Genomic DNA, 23,159 nt, shown 5'->3' on the forward strand with positions numbered 1-23,159 from the left:
AGTCCCAAAACATCAACATCCTGTTTGGCTTTCCAGCCATCTGGAGCACTCAGCAGCATTGCTCCTTTTTCGTAACAACCTCCCCCAAAAGAATCAATGCGTGTTGCGGCATGCATAGCGTGATCCAGAGAAGAAAACAAACAGTTGTTATACACATAACACTCCCCTGTTGTTTCAGTTCCACCCTTGGAACTACCCGCCACTGGTTTCCCCAGTGTACCTCTCTGGTTGTCTGGCTTCCAAGGAATGAGTGCATCTGCATTACCTTGGCTAGCAACTCTCTGTTGTGTCTTTGTCTCTGACTTAGACACAGCTCCAACCTGTCCTCGGTTGTTTACAACAGCAACACATGCAACAGCTAAGTTAGCAAACTCTTCTGAGTACCTTTTGGGTGGTTCACCCTTTGTAACTCTCTCAGACCTGCGCAAGAGGTGCTGATCCTCTCTGCTCACTGGTTCAGTCTCAGGACTCTTTGGAGAACCAGTTCCAATAGTAAACAGTGGTTCATCCTTCACCTGTGAAGGTCTATCCATTGTGTGAGATTTCCTCTCAATGACTGTGACAACTGAGCTCTCTGAGCTATCAGTGTCGCTCTCAGTACCACTGTAATCTGTGAAATCATCATCATCATCTGAATCGTCCTCTGTGGGAAATGTGTGTACTTTCACTCTCTCCTGTTCAGGAGCACTCTCTAGAAATTTTGTGAGAATCACCTGACCAGATTCAGACAAAATTACTCTGTAGAGACCCTTTTCATATCCCACAAAAATGCCTCTGGCATTCTTTACTCCACCTGGAGCTTCTGTCCTCACATGAGACCCAAAAACCTTGAAATGGGCAACAGAAGGTTTTCTCTGGAACAGTTTCTCAAAAGGAGAACTTCCCAACTCTTTCGAAACCTTTCTCACCCACGCATGACAAAACGACATGAGTGACTCCGCCCAGTACTCATGTGGCAGATGTGAACTAAGCAATTGCGCATTCTTCCCCTTTTGCAATTCTTTGTTCACCCGTACACAGACACCCCTGTTCCACGCTTCCGCTGAAACAGCAACCTTGTGTCTTATCCCTTCCTTCTGCAGGAACCTCTGGAAATCCTGTAAAAGAAAAATCTGCTTCTCATCTGTCAAAAGACAATCAATGTTAGCATCATGCACATTCTTAACCTTGTCACAAAACTCCTGAAACCTTTCCAAGGCTTCCTGTGGCCTCTTTAACACATAAACCCAGACAAAGTTAGAGAAATGATCCACACACACAAGATAAAATCTTGCATTGCCTCTAGATGGTTCTAGAGGACCAATCACATCAGCATACACCCGCTGAAATGCTCTGTCGACCCTGGCCACCTTCTTGGTGCTCGTTTTGGTCACACCTGCAAGAGAAATCATGTTAGACTCAGAATTACATTCCATGTAATCACTTTGCTTAAAGTCCAACAAATACAGTCCACCTTTCTCTCTGGCAGAAAGATACAACTCTCCATCTTTGAAGATCTTGCAGCTCTCAGCATCATAGGACAGTTTCAGTCCTTTCTTTGCAATCTGCGAAACACTCAGCAGATTGAACTTCAATTCAGGAACCAAGTAAACATTGTGTATAGTCAGGTTCAGACTCCTGAGATACACAGTTCCAATCCCGGTCGCTTCCAGCTTCTGACCGTTGGCTTGTTCCACAGTGAAGCTTTGCTTCTTAAACGTTGAAAAGAGCGCCTTTTGTGGGGACATATGAAAATTACAGCCCGTATCAATTACAAATGAATTTCCAACATCTGGCGTGGTTCCTTTCGCCATCAGGGCCTTTGCAGGTTTCACCGAAGACGTGGTATGACTTTTGCCTGCTGCCTCAGGCTTTGCTGAGCGGCCCTACGCTCCTTTCGGCTGGCGTGGCTTCTTGCAGTTCCGCTGAAGATGCCCAGCCTGTCCACAATTGTAGCATCAGACAACGTTCAAAGCTACAGCATCCTCTCCAGTAGCAACATCAGTGGGGGAATTAGAACTCCGTTCTTCCCTCCCCCTGTCCTTTACCTCCAGTGCAGCAAGCCTGTCGTGTTCATTCAAAACAACGGCAGTCACCCTCTCCGCGGTCAAATCGTTCGCCGGAAGGGAACCCAGCTGACTGGCAACCGTTTTGTAAGTCCGATTTAAGCTGTTTATCATCATGAAGCAAAACACTTCCTCCTGCAGACGGAAATTGCGTTCCACCATCTGTTGGCGCAGATACTTCATTTCCGTCAGGTGCGCTTGAACATCTCCATCAGGCGCAAGCCTCAGATTGGTCAGCTTCTCAAAATACAGTAACGCTGAAGAACCAGCATCTCTCTGATGTGTTCTACGCAGCGTTTCCCAAATCTCACGCGCATATTCCAAATCCTGAATATGCACAAGTTGATCATCCGAGACACACAGAATTATAGCCGTCCTGGCCTTCACATTCTGTGATTCCCAACCTCGGGTTGGTGCTTGAGGGATGGGGTTCTCAATCACCCCAAAAATCCTCTGATTCTGCAGCAGGGCCTTCATCTTTACAGACCAAGATGAATAATTGTCATTAGTCAGGGGAGGCGGGTAAGGCAAGGCTCCCCCCTTCTTGGGATCCATTTTGAATCCAAGTCTCAGCTCTCTTTCTCGAGCTAGTAAAATCCAAAAGCTCCTTTTTGAGCTGTCTTTCTGCCTCTCTCAGGCAGGCAATCTCCAAGCTGTCTCACAGTCAAAACAACTTTGCTTTCCCGGCTCTGACTGAGCCAGCCCCAGGTGTCAGTAACTTTCCAAGTCGACTGACGGTCGTTGCCTAGCAACTGTGCATACTTCTTCGTTATCTCGCCACAAATATGTCTGGTATGCAAGCTTAGCTCTCAGAGCTGTTTTTCCAAACGCAGCTCTCGTGAACCAGAGAATAAATCAATCTGCATTCACACTTTTAGCCCGATATTCAGCATACCTTTTTGGGGCTCCGTTGCTTGGGAAACACCCCCTCTTGGTGTCCAGCCGTCTGTTCAGCTTCTGGCTGCAATGCAGACGTTATCTTCTTTCCTTGGTGCAGAGGATGGCACACGATCCATCAACCTCTCACCTCTCATGCTGATTCCCATGGATCAGATAACCAGCAGCGTCTGCTACCATATGTTGAATCAAGCCTTGTCAGAGGAACTTGGCCACTCTCCAGGTGCCCGGCTTGATTCCATGTTGGCCTCCCCCGTCAGCGACTCCCGGCAAGACAAGGCGAGGTCTCTATCGGCCGATCCTCCTCAACGTGAGAAGAACACAACCACTCCCCCCTGCCATCCCCAGGGAGGGGAGAGAGACAGACAGAAATGTATTTACATGCCTTTATTTCTGTCTTTCAGCAGTGCAGAGGAAACATGTCTGCACCCTCTCACATCAGCAGCCACAGCAGAGAGAGAATAACTCCACCCATGTACTTCCAGTACAGGGTCATGTGCCACTCTGAGCTAACATCCAGTGCTCAGTGCACAGAATAGACTGTCCCTTCTTCCCACGGTACAGTCCCAAAACATCAACATCCTGTTTGGCTTTCCAGCCATCTGGAGCACTCAGCAGCATTGCTCCTTTTTCGTAACATCCCCTCCCTAAGCTGTAGTGTGGTGATGGATGCTAAGCTGAGTTGTCTTCCACCATCTGGCTGACCATGCGCTGCTCTCTGGAGTTCAGAGAGCAATGTGGTGAGCCACCACAAGGTTAGCAGAGCACATAGGAAATATCGGGACGAAGATGTGGATTTACAGTGGTACCTCTGGTTATGAACTTAATTCGTTCCGGAGGTCTGTTCTTAACCTGAAATCATTCTTAACCTGAGGTACCACTTTAGCTAATGGGGCCTCCCGCTGCCGATGTGCCCTGGCACGCAATTTCTGTTCTTGTTCTGAGGTAAAGTTCTTAACCCGATGTACTACTTCTGGGTTAGCAGAGTCTGTAACCTGAAGTGTTTGTAACCCAAGGTGTTTGTAACCTGAGGTACCACTGTATACTCATGTCCGGTGGTGTCAGGATGCTGTCAGAGGCTCCCGACTGGTTGCCCAGGAAAGTATAGAGATAAGGAAAGGTTTCTTAATGTCCTTTTTTATTTCAACCTTTACAGAGAGAGGCTGTAGAACCCAGCGTCTTCGATAACGGTGTTGTCCCGACTGAATCTCCACACCCCCTGTCGCTCCCACTTTCTCATTTGCCACTTCTATGGGTACATGCCCTCTGTCTTTGAGCTCTTTGCTCTCCTACTTTTAAGCCTTGCCAGGTTCTGGGAGATGGAGGGTCTGGAATGCTTTCTAATGACAATGTGTCAGCCAGGTGTTGGTCTGGCTCTCCCATGATTTCCTAGCTTTCCCCCTCATCTGCCTCTGAGCTGTGATCTCCCTCAAACTCCTGTTGTAAATCTATATTGTCTTCCTCCTCTCTGGAAGGGTCAGGATGGGGAGGCAGTCTCCACCATTCCTTCTCTGCCCAGTCCCTGAGAGGTAGGTGCTTAGGGACTAAACTTATTGAGCTTTTACAAGAAATAATTGGGCACCGTATACAAATGAACCCACTTACAGTTCTTTTGGGATAGGTAGGAAAAAAATCAGAATTTAGTCGGGAGTTTTGTTAACTGAGGCTCAAACATTAATAGCAGATAAATGGTGTGCTCTGATCATCCCAACCGAATCAGAATTGTTTAGTAAAATTGGTATAATCTGCCAATAATGGCAAAATGAAAGGAAATGGTTCACTTAAGGGAAGGTAGATAAAGAAATGAGCAGTGTGGGAATTGATGCTGCCCTTTATTAAGTATGTGGAATGATAACATAAAAAAAAAATATTTAAAGCTATTCCCTGCTGTCATAATTGATCCATTGTTACTTCAATCATTTATTCATACAATAAAAATTTATGTAATATAATGTGAATTTATAGAGAGTATTATATATGTGTTGTATTGAATACATAATTTTAATGTTGATGTAGAATCATCCAGAAGGGAGCAAGTTGATTTTTGAGGGAACATTAGATTGTAGTGTGTAACATGTTATGTGCAGAGTTTTTTTAGTTTTTGTATGTTTATATAAATGAATCAGTAAAAACCGAAAAGTAGATCATCTGTGATAATTGCCCACCTATCAATTTCACTGTATGTACAATTTCACTGTGACACCATGGCCAGTCATTGAGAAATAGACATGTGCTGCCATCATGCATGCGCTTAATGCAATTCCCTATGGAGAGCTGCTCCTTGGGAAAAACCCCTTGCCTTCCATAAGAGTCCTCACTGAGATGGAATGAAGGCAAGAATATGTTGCTTTCTTAAATAACTCAGAGCAATATGGCTGAGTACCTGTTACATAAGCATAACTCAAGGTGTAATCCATCGTATGTTGACAGAGCAGCCATGAAGCGTGTATTTCACCACCACCACACTTCCTCAGTATGCGTGTACTGAAATGGGAGACCCACACGCACCTCCCACTGCACATGCGTAGGTGAGAGGAAGATCTGAGAGTGTCAGGAGGAGGGGACGGTCCTGTTGAGCCCTGTGCTGATCTCTCTGCTTGAGGGACTGCCCCTACGTGGTTAGTGAATTACACTCTACTTTTTCACATTTGGAAATATCGCAGAAACCTTCCAAACTTGTGGCATTCCCGGTTGTATCTGGAAACGGCACCGTTTTGTAAAATCTTTTTGATTATGCATTGTGAACCTCAAATAGTAGGAGTGTTTGATTGAGCGAGGCCTGCAACAAAACATTGCAGGGAAGACTTTTCATGTATAGGATCTAGCCCATGAGTAGGCAAACTAAGGCCCTGGGGCTGGATCCATCCCAATCACCTTCTCAATCCGGCCCACGGACAGTCCGGGAATCAGCGTGTTTTTACATGAATAGAATGTGTCCTTTTATTTAAAATGCATCTCTGGGTTATTTGTGGGGCCTGCCTGGTGTTTTTACACAAGTAGAATGTGTGCTTTTATTTAAAATGCATTTCTGGGTTATTTGTGGGGCATAGGAATTCGTTCATTTATTTATTTTTTCAAAATATATTCTGGCCCCCCACAAGGTCTCAGGGACAGTGGACCGGCCCCCTGCTGAAAAAGTTTGCTGACCCCTGATCTAGCCAGACAACCACCTGCAGTCTGCCTGCTTCCACGATAGCCCATTCAATCTCCCCTCTGTCCCCTGTATCTCCCCTCCCAGCAGCAGATGGTGGGGCAGCAGCAATCACCTCACCTCCCATCACCAGCGTCACTGCGACTTCCCAGGAGGGGGTGAGGGGAGTAGACAGTGAGATCAGAACACTGCAAACGCACCGGGGGAGCCAATCCATGCTTCCACCAGTGCATTTGCACAACAACAATCTCACAGGCACCTTCCCTCACCTCCAGGGAAGCAATAGGAACGCCAGTGATGGGAGAGCAGGTAAGCGCCCCACCTTGGGAACACGACTGCTTCCAACAATAATCAGCCAGAATTCCATGGCTGCTAAATATGCTCTTGGGATGGTTCTGGTTGTCCCCCTGCATAAGGTTGCTTTCTAAAGGTTTTTTAAAAAATTCTGCAGACTTACAATTCTTCCAGGCCTGGTGCTCCTTCCCTCCTTTGCACAGATGGTGACATTTTGGCTAAATAAGGTTCCATGCTTGGAGAATTGTTGGAGAATACAGACTGTTTCATAATAAGGTAAAAGACCCCTGGATGGTTAAGTCCAGTCAAAGGCGACTCTGGGGTTGCGGCGCTTATCTCGCTTTCAGGCCAAGGGAGCCAGCATTTGTCCACAGACAGGTTTCTGGGTCATGTGGCCAGCATGACTAAACCGCTTCTGGTGCAACGGAACACCGTGACGGAAACCAGAGTGCACGGAAACGCCATTTACCTTTCTGCCACAGTGGTACCTATTTATCTACTTGCACTGGTGTGCTTTTGAACTGCTAGGTTGTTAGGAGCTGAGACAAAGCAACGGGAGCTCACCCTGTCGCCGGAATTCAAAACCCCAACGTTCTGATCGGCAATCCCAAGAGGCTCAGTGGTTTAGACCAGAGCGCCACAGGAAGATAAGAAGAGCTTTACTGGATCAGACCAAATGCCTATCTAGTCTAGCATCCTGTTCCCACATGGCCAATCAGATATCTATGAATTTCAGCAGGACATGAAGGCAATATCAGTCCTTCTGTTTGATATTCAAAAGCACATGGCCTCCAATCCTGGTGGTTGTATGTATAAATATAGAAGCCTCCCTCAATCTGGTGCCCTCCAAATATTTTGAACTACAACTCCCATCAGGTCCAGAAAGCATTTGCTTGCCTGCTGGGAATGAGAGTCTTGAGAGCCATCAGGTCATATGGAAGCCCATCAGCCATGAATGTTAGTGCCACCAGGGAGGAAGGAAGGAAGGAAGGAAGGAAGGAAGGAAGGAAGGAAGGAAGGAAGGAAAAAGGAGGGGTTACCAGGATCCTGGCAGGCCATACTTCAAGGCTGGTGGCCTATATTTAGTTCCACGTAGTTGTGGAGATCTGCACTAAATGTTCACTGCTTTGAGCAACACAAATCCTTCCTAAACTCATCCTTCTGTTATCTTAAATAAAAAATAAGGGTTCTGTTTTCAAAACAAAGCAGCAATAGGTTTAGAGCACTTTTTCAAATTGGTTTTGATAGTCTAATTCACTGGCTCAGGGAAAGTTTCTGTCCTCTAAAAATGCTATCAATATAAAGAGATTTGTCAAAGCAATAAATAATATTCTGTACACTGATTAATAAAATATGCACTTTCCACATTTTTTTATTTTTATTTTTTTATCTCAGTTGCATCATGGGCAATAATTGTAATGGAACAAATAACGTTCTATAAAATAAATATTAAAAGTGAGTCCCGAGGCCAGAAAAATTGTCAAACAAATGTCACTTTTTACAACTACTGTACTGAAGTTGGTGCTATGATTCTTGTTCATGCTACTTGAGACAGTAAAGAGGTTGTAACTCAGTTTTAATAGCTTTTAAAAAAAGAAACCCTTGCCCATTATACTGGGCCTTTTTTTGACACACACACATTTAAAATGTTACCATTTGGAGTGCACAAGTAATTTATTTAAACAAATGTATGTACAAGGAGAAGGGAGGGAGAACTCTACAGAATTCAGTACGATGGCTGCATGCATTTGGCGGGTGTGATACTCCCAGCTGGTCTTCTTAGCAATGGGACATGAAGTGAAAACTAGGAAAAATACTGAAGATGGTTCATTCCCATCACCACATGGAAGGATCTTCGTACCTGTAGCACAGAGAAAAACATATCCTGGTGGTCAGTGAGAGAATAGAAATATTTAAACTGTTTTTCAGGACTACTATAAGTTCACTCAAAGACATATATGATGAGTTACCACGTGCAACCCAATTCATAAACAAGGAGGGTTACAAGTGAGATTTGTACACCGAATAATGAAAATAATAGTTTTATTTTAAGAACGTTCTAGGTTGAATCCAGTGAAATCCTTCCATGAACAGAACAATTTCTGTTTGCACCACAGAACTTCTCTTCCTTCTCCAACCTCCCACATGCACTGCCCTGAATCTGTTCTGGTAGATTTGGAAAGTACCCAGAGCACATGGGGTTCAGTGGCACACAGAGGGAGAAGTTCTGTGGTGTGAGGAGATGTTTTGCTCAGACAATGGCTTTGTTGGATGCAGGGACAGATGGATGAGGAGCCCAAGAAGAACTTTCACAGAGGAGGATGCTGTTCAACACAGGATGAGCCGAGTGTCTGAAGGCTCTGGTGCTAATTTCCTAGGAAGGCATGGAAGACACATCGCCTGCCCATATATATCATGTGCCTTCTTCCTGGAAAGGAGAGTCCTCCACTCTGATCTAGGTGTCTGAATTTAATCCTACTGTAATGCAGCCAGTCCAGTAAAATCATTGGTTTATATACCATTGAAGAAGACCACAAGGTTGAAATGCACCTGGGAATTTACTTTTTTATCTTTAATTTACTTTAAAATATTCATAGGCCACTTCTCAGGGCAATTCCCATCTAAAGTGGCTTTCCAACAGCAAAAGAAAATAAGTAATAAAAATAGAAGTCAGCAACACAAAAAACAACAAATGTATTTGAAATCAAAAGACCAATAGAACATAGCATTGCTCACCATATTAATTGGTGACTAGACTTATTTCTCTCTGTCTGTGTTGCAGATAATCACATTCTTTTGTTAACAATGTGTTGAAAATTGGATTCCGTGTGTGTGTGTGTGTGTGTGTAGTATTCTAGTTTTGCCTTTAAAGTTTGATTATTTGCAAGCTGCAGTAGATGGAGTAAAAACTGTTGAATTATATTGTAACGGATTGTTCCTTGCTCTGAAGTGAGTCTCACTACTGGCTGGTATCTGACTAAGTCTTCCTTAGTGTAGACCCATTGAAACCAATGGACTTAAGTTAATCAAATCCAACCAATTTTAAACATGTGTTTTTCACAGAATTCTTGAGCACTTTCTTAGCTTTCAGCCATTGAACCCACTGGCTTAGCTTTGGCAGAACATCATCCTGTTTGAATAAGGTAGATGCATGATGGCTTGGATGAAATTATATTCAGAGAGGGTGGGGGAGACAGAAGATATTTGCAATTCATTAAAGCCAAGTTCTTCGTGTAACACTCTGTACGTTTGTAACACAATTGCAGAATCTCTCATATCTATAGCTCTATTCTGGCATTATTTGGTTCAATGTTTGTCAACACAGGACAGGCATAGGCAAACTCGGCCCTCCAGAAGTTTTGAGACTACAGTTCCCATCACCCATGACCACTGGTCCTGTTAGCTAGGGATGATGGGAGTTGTAGTTCCAAAGCATCTGGAGGGCCGAGTTTGCCTATGCCTGACATAGGAGCAAGGAGTGAGGTCATGTTGAGTAGACCCCCTTCGGACAATGTATGTTCCTTCCTCAACAACTGTGTGTACAGCATGGTCATACATAGGGTGGAGACCATTGCATGTATATGTTGTATGCATGAAGGCTTCCCAGAGATCTGGAACCCTGTGGTTCTAGATCTTGGAGAACCCTTGTGCATACAACTATACATGCAAAGCCCCGATTCCCTACAGGCATTCATGGTTGTTGGGGGATAAGCATGCAATGTTGTGGGTGGGGTAATTCATCATGATCCTACTATTTGGTCTCACATTGATGAAGATTTGTGTAAACTTTTTGGCATGTAAAATTTTTTGAATGTAAACTTCAACAAATTCTGTAGTAACTCCCTCCCCCCCCCCACCGCCCTTTAGCTTTAAAGCAGGGGTCCAGAACTGGATACGGTTCTAGAATGTGCAAAGTAAAAATTAACCTCTTATTTGTTCAATATATATTTTTTTTACATAAAGAAGGGTTGGTAGTTTAGCAAGGGCTTAAGCAACTCAGTGATAATAATGATCACAAAATGACTTTTATACATACCTAGATCTAGGAATATTTTCTGTGCTTTCTCTCAACAAGAGGTCGGAGAGCAATGTCTCTGGGCTGGATCGCTTTCCATACCTGTTAAATCAGTTTTGTTTTTAAAAAAGAAGTATCTTCAAAACAGATTAAGTTGAAACATTTCAATGTAAAAACATGACAAGGATTAAACCAGTCAAATGTGTTATTTGGTGCTTCAACCACACAGCACTTTCCTCAAATTTACCATATAATGCAGTGTGAACACACATAAGGCCATAGTTCTGTGGTAGAAGCACATCTGCTGCTTGTAGGCATCTCCCTGGCATCCCCACTAAAAGGATCAGGTAGCAACCAATGTGAAAGACCCCTGACTGAGACCGCAGAGCAGATGCCCACCCAGATGTTGCTAGACCAGAAGACGATCATCTAGTGGGGTGAAGCCACAGCAATAGCCTCCTGGCCGTAGCATTGAACTCTTGTGCTTTCTTTTCCACCCTACCCCACAAGTCACAAGCTGTTATCAAGTTGGTTCCAATAATCTGCACTTTCAGTTTTGTCGTTATCCCGGTGTGGTGAGCATGGCTAAAGAGTTAGTGCAAGTCAACTAATTTGAGTTTTGCTTCTTTGAATTACACTGGCTGGTGGGGCAGCTATTATAGCTTGCTAACAATGCATTGGGTACTGTGCAGAAGAGAAGTCATGCATTACTAAAAACCAGTGCTTTTTTCAGGGTGTATTCAAGGGTACGCAGTACCAGCACCTTTTTCTTTCTTTCTTTTTTTTGAGATGAAAAGCACTGGTTAAAAATGTAGCACTTACTGTAACAACTTCATGGTAAGTATCAGCACTTATATTTCTAGAAAAAAAGCACTGACTAAAACCACTTATCAATTTTCTTGGTCTAATCCCCTATAGAGCTGAATTTATTTATTTTTTAGTGCGGGAGTGATGGGTAAAAGAGAGGGTTTTTTTTAAAAAAAAAGACAATACCTTATTCAACAAGGGACACTTTGTTCAAAGACGTGACACAGACAGAGGAAAAAACTGAAAGCATCTAACTCACACAGATAAAATTCACAATGTTCCTTCGTACATAACAATCAGAATGCTAAAAAATGTAACTGCTTGAAATTTCCAGAGGGCACAAAACACTACACCTTGACTTTTGTGTGCTTCATTGTGTGAGGAATACAGACTGCGAAGAGTGTTGGGAGGGCTACACAGTGTTGGGAGTTGCGTTCAGAAGGCTGGCTTTGTACTTTTCTCAGATAAAGCAAACTTTCTTCAACACCATCGCCTCCCTCTTACTAAACTGGCAGGGGAAGGGAGTTGCATTCTGTGGTTCTCCCCGGTGCCAAAATGTCTTGGGCTGGCCCAACACATGACTCTCCCAGCTCCTCCACCATCTTGCTGCTGTTCTCCACTTTCCAGCAGTGGCTGTGTGAAGCACCTACTCCAAAATCAGAGAATTGTAGAGTTGGAAGGGACCCTGAGGATCATCTAGTCCAACCCCCTGCAATAAAGGAATATGCAGCTGTCCCATATGAGAATAGGATGGTACACACCCTGGAATTGATCTCTTTCAGCTTCTGCCTTCTGGAAGAAGGTACGGGTTATAAAGACTAGGACCAGTTGCCTGAGAAACAGTTTTTATCCAAACGCGATTTTGGTTTTAAACGCAGTGTAAGGTAGTCTCTGTGGGAGTGTATTGTATTTAATTATGGGGTATCAGAGTTTTTAGGGGGTTAACCAGGCTGGGATAGCTCGGATAGCAGGCTTGTTGGTTTTTGAATGTCTGATGTAGATTTTTTCAATTTCGTTGTTCTGTATGGGACAATGACAATAAAGATTATCGGATCGTATCACACTTGCAACCTTGGCATTATAAGCACCATGCTTTAACCAACTGAGCTATTGCTCACTTCTCTTAGAACGTATTTGCCCTGTTTTATTTGTTGCATTAAAAAAAACACCAAACCCATCCTTCCCTCAAGGAGCCCAGGCTGATCACATAATTCCATCTTCCTCACAACAAGCCTGGGAGGGAAGGCGGGAGGTTAGGTTTTGAGTGTGTTACTAGAAGTAATATGTTCCTATTTTCCAGAGAGGAAACAGAGGTTGAAAGACAGACTTTTAACACCCTCTAGACTTTGGGGGGGGGGGTAAAGTGTGGCATACCTGAGAGGGCAGAAGTACAAATTATTAAACATGTACAGTAGTACCTCCAGTTACATAAACTTTGGGATGCGAAAGCAGCAAACCCGAAAGTATTTCACCAGGTTTTGCCGTGCGCGCATGCGTAGAAGTGGTCCTCAGGTTGTGGAAACCTTGGGATCTGACCGGACCTCCAGAACAGATCCCATCTGCAACCAGAGGTACCACAAAGTCTAAGCCCAACAAACTGTCTCCAGAGGATTTTAAAAAAATATCCCAGTCAGAAAATCCTGGGAAGCTTGAAAACAGGACAAGATGATGATAAACATCCCCTGCTTGTCTCATTTGACCATTGATGGACACGACCATGTTAATGGCACAAGAAGGCCCATAGCTCAGTGATAGGGTATATGCACTGCTTGAAAAACATCCTAGATCCAATCCCCAACTTTGCTAGGTAGGGCTCAGAAAGACCTACAGTGGTACCTTGGTTCCCGAATGGCTTAGTTGCCGAACAAATCAGCTCCCGAACACCACAAACCTGGAAGTAAGTGTTCCTGTTTGTGAACGTTTTTCGGAAGCCGAACGTCCAACACAGTTTCTGCTTGAGCACAGAAAGCTCCTGCAGCCAATGGGAAGCCGTGCCTTGATTTTTGGTCTGACTCAGTATAATATTCCAGAATGGAATAAGCTTGAGAACCAAGGTACCACTGTACTTATATCTGAAACCTTGGAGAGCCATTATCAGTCTGGGTAGCAGATAATACTGAACCACAGGGACCAGTGGTCTGACTCAGTATAATAAGTCTTCTTCCTGCGTTTCCAGCAACCTATTTTCAGTATTATTATTTTTAAAAAATTCCCCATTGCAATTGTACATACTAGCTTCACTATAACAAAGGCATTCCCTTTTGCATTTAGCCAATGAGATTTCTTTATGCCATACAGACAAAGCATTTCTGAAGTGAAGAATCTGAAGAGAACCAGCTGCTTTAATCAACCACCCATACAATAATTTAATGAAGCATAATGCTAAACTCAAATGTTCCTCTAGCCCCAAATGATCTGAGGCTTGCTTCTGCTTCCTTTCTCCAGTGAATTGAGACATGGCCAGAGCTTCAGCGATAGAATGAGTTAATATCCTTAAGGAAAATGCCTGGGCTTTTTATATTAGTTTACCAAATTAAGACTCTGATCCTGCTGCCCATTATGAGCCAAAACCCTCGTTGATGTCAATTAATAGTACTTCTGGATGATGTCTTTCACAATAAAGAGGAGATTCAGCTGCAGTAAATATAATGGAATTCAAGCAAAATTGCCACCCACTCTTGCTTGAATGCCATAAACCAGGACCCCAATTTAAAAGGGGAAAAACAGCTCTAATACCATGAGACTCGGTTCATTTGTTGGGTTGCATCTTGCAGTCCCAGAACAGATGTGTTCTCTAGAATTCCCCCCTCATCATGAGATAATTTGTTTTAACATAATAATAATAATAATAATAATAATAATAATAATAATAAAGTATTATTTATACCCTGCCCATCTGGCTGGGTTTTCCCAGCCACTGTGGGCAGCTCCCAACAGAACACCAGTAACAATAATAAAAAAGCAACAACATCAAACATTCAAGGCTTCCCTAAACAGGGCTGCCTTCAGATGTCTTCTAAAAGTCAGATAGTTGTTTATTTCCTTGACATCTGAAGGGAGAGCCTTCCACAGGGCGGACGCCACTACCAAGAAGGCCCTCTGCCTGGTTCAACAAGGAGTCTTATGGAACTATTTTTAAAAGAACAAACTGGAAACCTACCTTTGCCTGTGGGTTGTTTTTTTTTTTTTAACATCATCTCATGAGTGAATAACCCTAACCAACCCTTTGTCTGTTGACTCGGAAAGAAGTCCTATTGAATTCCATGGGGTTTACTCCTCCTAGGAATGTTGCTGCTTAGGATGGCAGCCAATGACTGTTTTGATCTCTAGTTCAGTTTTCCAAAAGAACCAACGGTGGCAAGATGCTTTTGCTAGAGGTGGATTCAGATGGTCATGTTATTTGTGGAACGATTGCCAGGGATCAGGACGAAATTTGATTCACTTCACTATGCAATTCACAGTTCCTGAACCAACAGGCCAACTGAATGTGACGCAGCTGTGCTTTCCAGCTCACACTCTGCCAACCACTGTCTGAGACAGCAAAGCTTCTAAATTCCAGTTGCTGGAAACCACAGAAGTGGGTCTTGCCTGGGGGCTTCTCACAAGCATTTGGTTGGCCACTGTGTGAAAAGGATGTGGGGCTAGATGGGCCATTGGCCTACTCCAGCAGGGTCTTCTTATGTTCTCTCCTCTGATGTTATGGTGCAGTTCTCCAACCCAAAGACAGGCACAAGACTGTGCATAGATCAGGAGGGGGGGAGCACAAAAATGCATGTTGCAATACACAAATATACCGTACATTATGTTGCAGAAAACATGTGCTTTAAATGGGCCTTGAATGTGTGGTGTGAACGCAGCCGACGTCACAAATCCAACATCACTGACAGGCACTGCTGGAGTTTCATGAACTGCTAGAGTGATGCTGAGCCACGTCACATGGGGAGAAGGAAGAGGCTGTGGGGTGGGCTAAAAGCAAAGCTTTTGAGCTGCAAAAATCTACCAGTGTGTTTTTTGGGGGGCACACTCTTCTTGTTGCTGGTAAGGGGTATTTGAATGTTCTGTTGTAAGAAACGCTTTTGAGATATTTCTCATGGTGTAAGATATTTGGCACACAGAAATCCCTCAGAGGGTACGTTCACAATGTACACACCAGAAGGCCCTGCATTATGGGGATTAAATGGGTTATTTCTGTTAGAATTCCTGCTCCATGACTGCAGTCATGGGATTGTTGTCTTTCACATGACCGTATATGTTTTGACTCCACAGAGTGGGAAGTGACGGAAACAGGATGTTTGTGTTACTGTGTTCCGTGAAGTGGGACTATTGTCCTTTGTTATTTTTCTCTTTGCTGTCTGATGCTAGAGAGAGAGGGAGCCATGTTGCAGTGCTCCGTGTGTGTTTATATGTAAATAAAATAGATTAGCCAAAATGCTGAGTTGCTGAGGTCTGTCACGCATGATGCGCAAACTCTGCGGATCCCTAAGTGTACCGATGTCAGTTGGCATCAGTCGCTGTGATGTTTGGGCTGAAGAAAGCTTTTGAAGCTCCTGAACGAAAGACCAGGAAGGACAGAACATGTCAGTCAGACATGTGTCTCTGCCAAGGTCCTACTCGAGTGTAGGCTGAACTCCTGACAATTTCTGTATGTTGCTGGTCTGGCTGTTCCTCAGACATTACAGCCCTAAACCTGTATAGGTGATTTTTAGAAACCAAACAAGGCACAGAAGATGGTTGGAAAGCCAGCTTCTCCCCTCTCTCTGTTGCATCATCTCTCACTGTGGGAAACACTCAGATGAGAGATGAATCAGACCAGAGGCCCATCAAGTCCAGCAATCTGCTTTTGCATCTACCAACCAAACACCCATAGGAAGCCCACAAGGAGGGCTTGAGCAGAGTAGCACTCTCCCACTCAGGATCTTCTCAGGATCCTCTCATAACGATACCACCTTCAACACTGAAGGTGGTATATAGCCATCATGGTTAGTCACCACTGAGAGCCTGATCATGCCCCCCACCTCCTGAAGTTTTTTGATTGCCTTTTTTTAAAGCCATCAAAGTTGGCAGCCATCACTGCATCTTGTGGTAATGAATTCCATAGCTCAACTATGCCCTCAGTCTTTCAGCATTCAGCTTCGTTGAGTGATCTGGGCTGTTCATTATGTGAGAGTAAGAAAAATATCTCCCATTCTGCTTTCCCTACGCTATGCACAATTTGGCAAACATCAGTCACATCCACCTTCGCTCTCCTTTTTTCCACAAAGCCCCAAACCTTGTAGCCTGTTCACTTGGATCCTATCAAAGGAACAGAGGGACGCAGGGCTGAGATCCTGAATTGCTAGAGACGTAGCAAGGCATGGATCTTTCTCCTCCAGCTTGTGTCTTCTTCTACAAAAGGAGATGAGGGCTTGAAACAGACAGAGGTTTGGTATTCCCATTTGTTTCTCGTTTGCCTTATGGGTGTTCTTTGTTGAAAAGTGGTGCATTCCATCCTCTCTTAAAACCTTTTCACATGCAAGGCTTAAATCAGGTTTTGTTTCAATTGTTCCTTAATGGAAATGTACAACTTACGCTGGTTGTAATCTGCATTTCACTTCAAAAAACGGCCTGTTTTCTATCCAGGATTAATATTTACATACAGCAGAAATTGTGAACGGAAAGCTAAGGGCATTTTTCCCCCAAAGTCTTCTGTAGAAGTGGTCTAACAGACAAAATATACTGGTGGAAACACATTTTCCCACTTCGTCCTCTTCTTATGCCTGGCACTTTGATGTGGAATCAATTAATCTGAATCATAAAATTGTAACATTGTAAGGGACTCCAAGGGTCCTCTGGTTCAACACCTGCAATGCAGGAATCTCAACTAAAGCATGACAAGTGACCATCCAACCTCTGCTTAGAAATCTCCAAAGAAGGAGAGTCCCGGGGAGTCAGTTCCACTGTTGAACAGCTCTTATTCCATTGCTTCTAAATGCTTTGCTATTTGTTCCTTATTAAGGAATGGTTCCTTATCTAGTATTAAAATGCTGTACAGTATTCCTTTTTCAAGTTAATAAAGAAATACAGTTAGCTCCTTTTCTCTTCCTTCATTTCTCATTTTTTCACAACACACACAGTGACGAGGAGCTGGCTCTTCTGACCAGAGATGGACAAATCGGTCAATTTCAGTTTCTCTCTGTTCCTAATTTTTCCACTATTATGTTCTGTCCACCACATTTCTGCATCAGTCTGGCAAATATTTTTGTCAACACGTTTGGTGTACCTTTCTCCTAATATAGACATTTTTGTATGCAGTTTTATAATGCAATTTTGTAATCTTTTTTCACTAACGTATGCGAGTTTATGCACACTCTCACCTAATACACCATTTTCAGGTACGTGTTTTGGCATTGCAAAATCCTTTTTTTAAAAAAAATAATCACATTTCAAAGGATAGCTACATTTCAATTCACGGGTTGCTTTCAGAAATGTGAATCAGGTAGATTTGCATTAAAATATGAACCGAATTTCTCTCTCACACGCAATTCCAGTGTGTGGCATATATGTAATTTTCTTACAGTACCACAATCTGTTCCTCTTTTTTTCTTTTCTTTTTTTTGAGCTCTTCAAGTACCAAACCCTACAAAGGGCTGGATTTTCACACAAGGCTGGATTGTCCAGAAGAACAATCCTGACTTGCTCTTTGCATGAACACATGGAGAGATGTGATAAAAATAAAAGGATGAGTGAATACAGGCAATAGTAAATATACCTGAAAAAATTGCAACGATTACTGGAAATTGTGCTTGTTATATCTAAAATCCATTGGCTCACACGGTAGACTTATTCTTGTGAGCACATGTCATTAAACTCCTTTTGATGAGAGGCCTTTCCAGTGGGCTCTTCATCGGGGTTTCTTTTAGGGGGGGGGCATATTTTATTGCACAGACACTAAGTTACCAGTTTGCTAAGGCGTCTTTAACAAGATGAAATGATCATTCTGCCGTCTAATTCAATCCCCCCCAACTGTGAGAGCACAGAACCAGTGGCAACCTAATTAAAACTATCTCCTCTGGTTTGAATAGTAACTCAATTAGGACATGAACCAAACCTGGACTGTGTTGTAATCACTTCCTGGGACTAAATGGGACAACATCTAATGACCATTTGAATTAAGTTATTGTGGGCATCCAAATGGAGAGATTATTCCTGGGAATTTTAGTTTTTATTTGAACTCTGAAATTGATGCGATAGAAGAATATCTCTCTCCCATCGACCAGGATGCAATCTTTCCCCCCCTTTTCCTAAAAGGGTATTCCAGCCTAATCTTTATCATACATACATTCTAAAGGCCTGTAACTGAAGATATTTAATTTCTTCTCCTTCCATTTTTAAAAAAATCCACTTTTTAACAAAAAACGCTTTAAAAGTAGAGAACAATGAAACCATTAATTACTATAAAATATAAGACAAAATTTATCCAAAACAGTCCAATAAGTGCATCAGAAAACGGGATATATAATCCAAAGTTGTTTTTTTTAAAAACCAAAACCTTATTTTATTTTATTTTTTTTAATCTACTGCTTGCCTAAACAAAAACGTTTGAACTGTTTGACTGAATGGATCAAGTTTCTGAACCTGCTGGATCTAAGGCAGCATGAGGCTCCTCTACTATAGGAACGCAGGCGGGGAATAAGTGTCATTGGAGAATGAATGAAGCAATTCTATAATGCATGCTCTTGTGACCAGCTTCCCAGAGAGGTTGCTAAATGGCATTTTTTGCACATGGAACATTAAATCGTCCAAGCCTATAATTGTTTATTCAAATTATGAACGTATGGAACAAATATCCTGCCCTGCACTTTCTGCAACAAGTCTCAGGCTTCTAGTCCTTACATTTATAGATACCTCCATTAAGCTGGAATGAAGGGGGAGGGAGTTTTAGAAGATGACAGTGGTTTGGAAGAAGAAGAAGAAGAAGAGTTTGGATTTGATATCCCGCTTTATCACTTCCCGAAGGAGTCTCAAAGCGGCTAACCTTCTCCTTTCCCTTCCTCCCCCACAACAAACACTCTGTGAGGTGAGTGGGGCTGAGAGACTTCAGAGAAGTGTGACTGGCCCAAGGTCACCCAGCAGCTGCAGGTGGAGGAGCGGAGACGCAAACCCGGTTCCCCAGATTAGGAGTCCACCACTCTTAACCACTACACCACACTGGCTCTGCTTTGCTTCCCAAGAGGCTTTGCTTCCCATGGTGAATACCAGGGGTAGCCAATATGGTACTCTCCAGATGTGCGAATTCAACACCCATCTACCCTCTCCAGCTTGGCCAATGGTCAGGGATGATGGGAGTTGTAGTCCAACAACATCTGGGAAGCTCCAGGTTAAAAATAATTTCTTAAAGTGCGTGTCTTTGTTTCTCAGTTTGATCCATTTACAAATTTACATGGTTTTGTATGTATTGTGTTTTTTTGTGCATTGTGACTTGCAGTTATTTTATTGATTATTGTTTAGTAATTATGTAATGTAATTGTTAAGAGTGGATTTCTGTGTAATTATTATTTGCTGGTATTTTGAGAGTTATTTTTATTGGCTGCTTTTATATTCTGATGGATTATTGAATATTACTTTATTTGATATAAGTTGCTTATTGTGTTTTTATTATGACATTGTTTGTATTGGAACAAATTATCATAAAGTGTGTGGTCTTTTATTTTTTGTAAACTGCCTTGAGTATAGCAATACAGAAAGGCAGTATACAAATTAAAAGTGAAATGAAGTGAAAATGAAACATCAGTTGCCCCCTGAGGGGTGAGATTACCCAGTCATCAGCAGCAGCACCAACTACACAGCCACTGAGGGAGAAATAATAGCATTGCTTCGCACCTGAACTATTGCATTGCAACTATGAGGAACAGCTGTCTGCTTAAATTGCAACAGATGATCACTATTAGGAACGAGGAAGGATTAGGGTGATAATAGAAAAAATGCATGAACACAACATCTGGATTCCCAGAAGTAAAGGGATGAGCAAATAGCAAGTATGCAAACACCCCTGAGTTTGCTATAGGTTTTAGGATTCTATGCATTTATTTAATTGTTGAGTAGAAGGGAAGATGTTCACCAGGTGCAGCTTGTCCTACCATAGTGCTGCAGTAGTGTCAAATGTGCAATGGTAATAATAATAATAATAATAATAATAATAATAATAATAATACCTTTCTACACAACGAAGTAGGACCTAATAGCAATTCAAGGTAAAAAATAAGCAATAGGCTGCATTTTTCATTTTTATATTTCCATGCGGGATGAGTGGTGTGCCACTAGAACAGGCATCCCCAAACTTGGCCCTCCAGCTGTTTTGGGACTACAATCCCCACCATTCCTGACCACTGGTCCTGTTAGCTAGGGATGATGGGAGTTGTAGTCCCAAAACATCTGGAGGGCCGAGTTTGGGGGTGTCTGCACTAGAATGAGGCTGGGAGCCCTTCAAATATGTAGATCTTCCTACGTGCATTGCACATTCTGGACTTGGGCAGGCTATAAATCAGGGGTGGCTAACCTATGGTCCTCCGTACCATGTTGGATGACAACTCCCATCATCCCTGACCATTGACAATGCTGATGGGAGCGAGGATGCAACAACATTTGGGGTTGGGCACAGGTTAGCCACCCCTGATGAAACTCACCATGAAGAACTAACATTGTATCGCATCCGGCAGTCGTATAATGGATCTGTGATACGTGGTAGGTGTCCTTAACCATGACATCGCTCTTGCTGCCCAGAGTGACGGTGGCGATGCCCCCTTTTGGCACCTACCTCTGTCGTGTGATGAGGTTGATGTAATGCCTCAGTGCCGAGTAGTATCTGGCCATGTCTTCTGCAGGAGCATCCTCACCAGGGCTGTCCGGTTTGGATGGATACGCTTCTGCCAGAGTCCCCAGGCAGATCAGCAGGCACAGGGCAAGCGTCATCGCAGACAGCCACAACCGCATCATCCCTTGCATCTGTAGGACACCAGGGAAGGATGTCGGGTGGAAGGGTGAGGCAAGGCAAGGCAGAAAGCATCACATTAAATGTTTCTCGCTAACCATTGTTTTGGGGGCAGGGGCAAAAGGACAGTGAAACGAGTGGTCCCCAGTCCCTTGATGTATTCAGAAGAACCCATCAACTAGCAAAACTACTCTGATTTATGGAATATTGTCTGTCCTTGGCTAAATTTCTTCTAAAGCAAGACTTGCTGGGAGTTGGGTCTGCTTGGAGAACAAGACAAATGACCACCTCATGTGCCAATTGGTTGTAGTTTCTTAATGGGGAAGGATAAGTGTGGTTTGTAGGTTTTAAGGTTTGAACCGACTGCACTGTGCCCCTCACTGGAAAAAAAATAATAAAGGGGGCATAGACATATTTTAAATAGCTAAGTAAAATTAATCACTTAAGACATGCTCCAAGACTGCATCGTGGTGGTGTTGAAAATAAATTCTGGGACCAGGTCGGAGTAAGGGAGTCTAAATTCAGCCCTGTGTTTCCCATATTTAGAATCCGTATTAGACGACATTCCTTTTGGTTGTACGTTTGTTTGCTAATTAAAGCTTCAAAGGATTTTACAGAGTTCGTAAGTCGTTCTTTCATTTCTGCTGAGTAAAGAATAAATCTAGGAAGCTTAACAGCTTTCACATCCTTTCTCCAAGTACATTGCTTCAGTCAACATTCTGGTTTTATTTTATTTTATAGTCTCTCTTAAATTCTCTCTTATAAATAAATAAATAAGTCATCATGGAAATCCCAACAATCTTACCCCAAGGTTCCTTTAGAAAAAGGAACAAACCCCACTGAACTGGCAAGTTTTTGTCCTTTGGAGAAGGGAGTTTATGTTTGTAATAAGCAGTGTGGGGAAGAACTATTGGTTCCTCTGGCTCAGTATTCTGGACAAAAGCAGGTGTTTTGCTCTGCCACTGAACTAGAAAGACAATAGACAAAAATTGATAGGCTCCAAATGTTATTATGCCCCAGATCAACCATTCGTGTTCCTCCTAGTGGTTCATCATAACCTTTCCCAGTGAAAAGGCTCAAACAGCCAGTGTCCATAGGAAGGGAACTCCAATCCCTGAAAAGCAGGCAAACGTGGGAAGGAAAAAGTTATTTTCACAAAGGAATTTGTTTAAAATCCAGGAATGGCGACTGAGAACTTTCAAACCGACTGGCGCCATTAAGGACTTGGAACAGATTGAATACTGTGGGACAACCCTATCCACCGATCTACTCAAAAGTGAGTCCCGTTGATCCCAGTGGAGCTTACTCCCAAGGAAGTGGGTGCAGGCTGGCAGCCTTCTCCCGGAGCAAACTCTAACGCGAAGGAGGAGGGCGCGGAGAAAAAGTTGCAAGAAACCTTGGAAACACGTCAAATCTTTGACGCGTGGAGAAAAGAGGGGAAACCCCGAAATGGGAAGAAAATATCTCCGCAGATTTAAGCACCGATGAGATTGGAAAACGAAAGACAGTCGAGTTGAAACCCTAAAGAGAGAGCTTTTAGTAGACAGAGAGGAGAAGCGTCCTGGGAAACTTAGGAGGAGCAGGGCAAATAGAGACCAAGAGAGATGGGGATGTGAGATGACGCGTGGGGAGGGGAGACGAGGACTCACCGTGTGTGTGGCTGAGGTTCTCTGACAGTGCTGCTCCTCCGGAGTGTGGCTTGGGCGTCGCTTCCTTCTCGAAGTGGCTCCGCTCTCCAGTGTGGGGCTGCGCGCCTCGGCGAGGTTTTTTATTGCTTTTCCAGCAGGCGGGAGGGGCTTCGAGCGATCACGCAGCGCTGACTCCGAGGCCCCCCCCCCGCCCCGTCTCCATCACCGCCTCTCCGCCTGCGCCCTCCTGCTGCCCTGGGATTGGCGATCGCTTGACATGGACATGGGGGGGGGGACCAGGGGAGAAGAAGGGAGAGGGAAGGAAAAGGTGTCCGTGGGAGAGTAGCCCGACTTG

The 23,159-nt window shown here is 43.5% G+C and overlaps 1 protein-coding gene across 1 annotated transcript; it reads right to left on the reverse strand.

The window, feature by feature from the left end:
* Positions 1-7,946: 7,946 nt before the first annotated feature.
* On the reverse strand, positions 7,947-22,947 carry NPY (neuropeptide Y). The gene is made up of 4 exons (XM_083580115.1): positions 22,826-22,947; positions 21,003-21,190; positions 10,424-10,504; positions 7,947-8,248 (listed from the first exon to the last, which is right to left on the reverse strand). The coding sequence occupies exons 2-4, from the start codon at positions 21,188-21,190 to the stop codon at positions 8,224-8,226; spliced, it is 294 nt and encodes a 97-aa protein (XP_083436241.1). The 5' UTR covers positions 22,826-22,947; the 3' UTR covers positions 7,947-8,223.
* Between the last annotated feature and the right edge of the window lie 212 nt (positions 22,948-23,159).

Source organism: Podarcis filfolensis (genome assembly GCF_964270895.1).
Source record: "Podarcis filfolensis genome assembly, chromosome: 12".
Taxonomy (NCBI): Eukaryota; Metazoa; Chordata; class Lepidosauria; order Squamata; family Lacertidae; genus Podarcis; species Podarcis filfolensis.

Bases quoted from the DNA above. Each gene is read 5' to 3' on its own strand.
- NPY (XM_083580115.1), bottom strand. From the start codon at position 21,190: ATGCAAGGGATGATGCGGTTGTGGCTGTCTGCGATGACGCTTGCCCTG. The intron at 10,505-21,002 runs GTAGGTGCCAAA...CTGATTTAACAG, and splicing joins AACCTCATCACACGACAGAG to GTATGGAAAGCGATCCAGCC. The intron at 8,249-10,423 runs GTATGTATAAAA...TCTGTGCTACAG, and splicing joins GAAAATATTCCTAGATCTAG to GTACGAAGATCCTTCCATGT.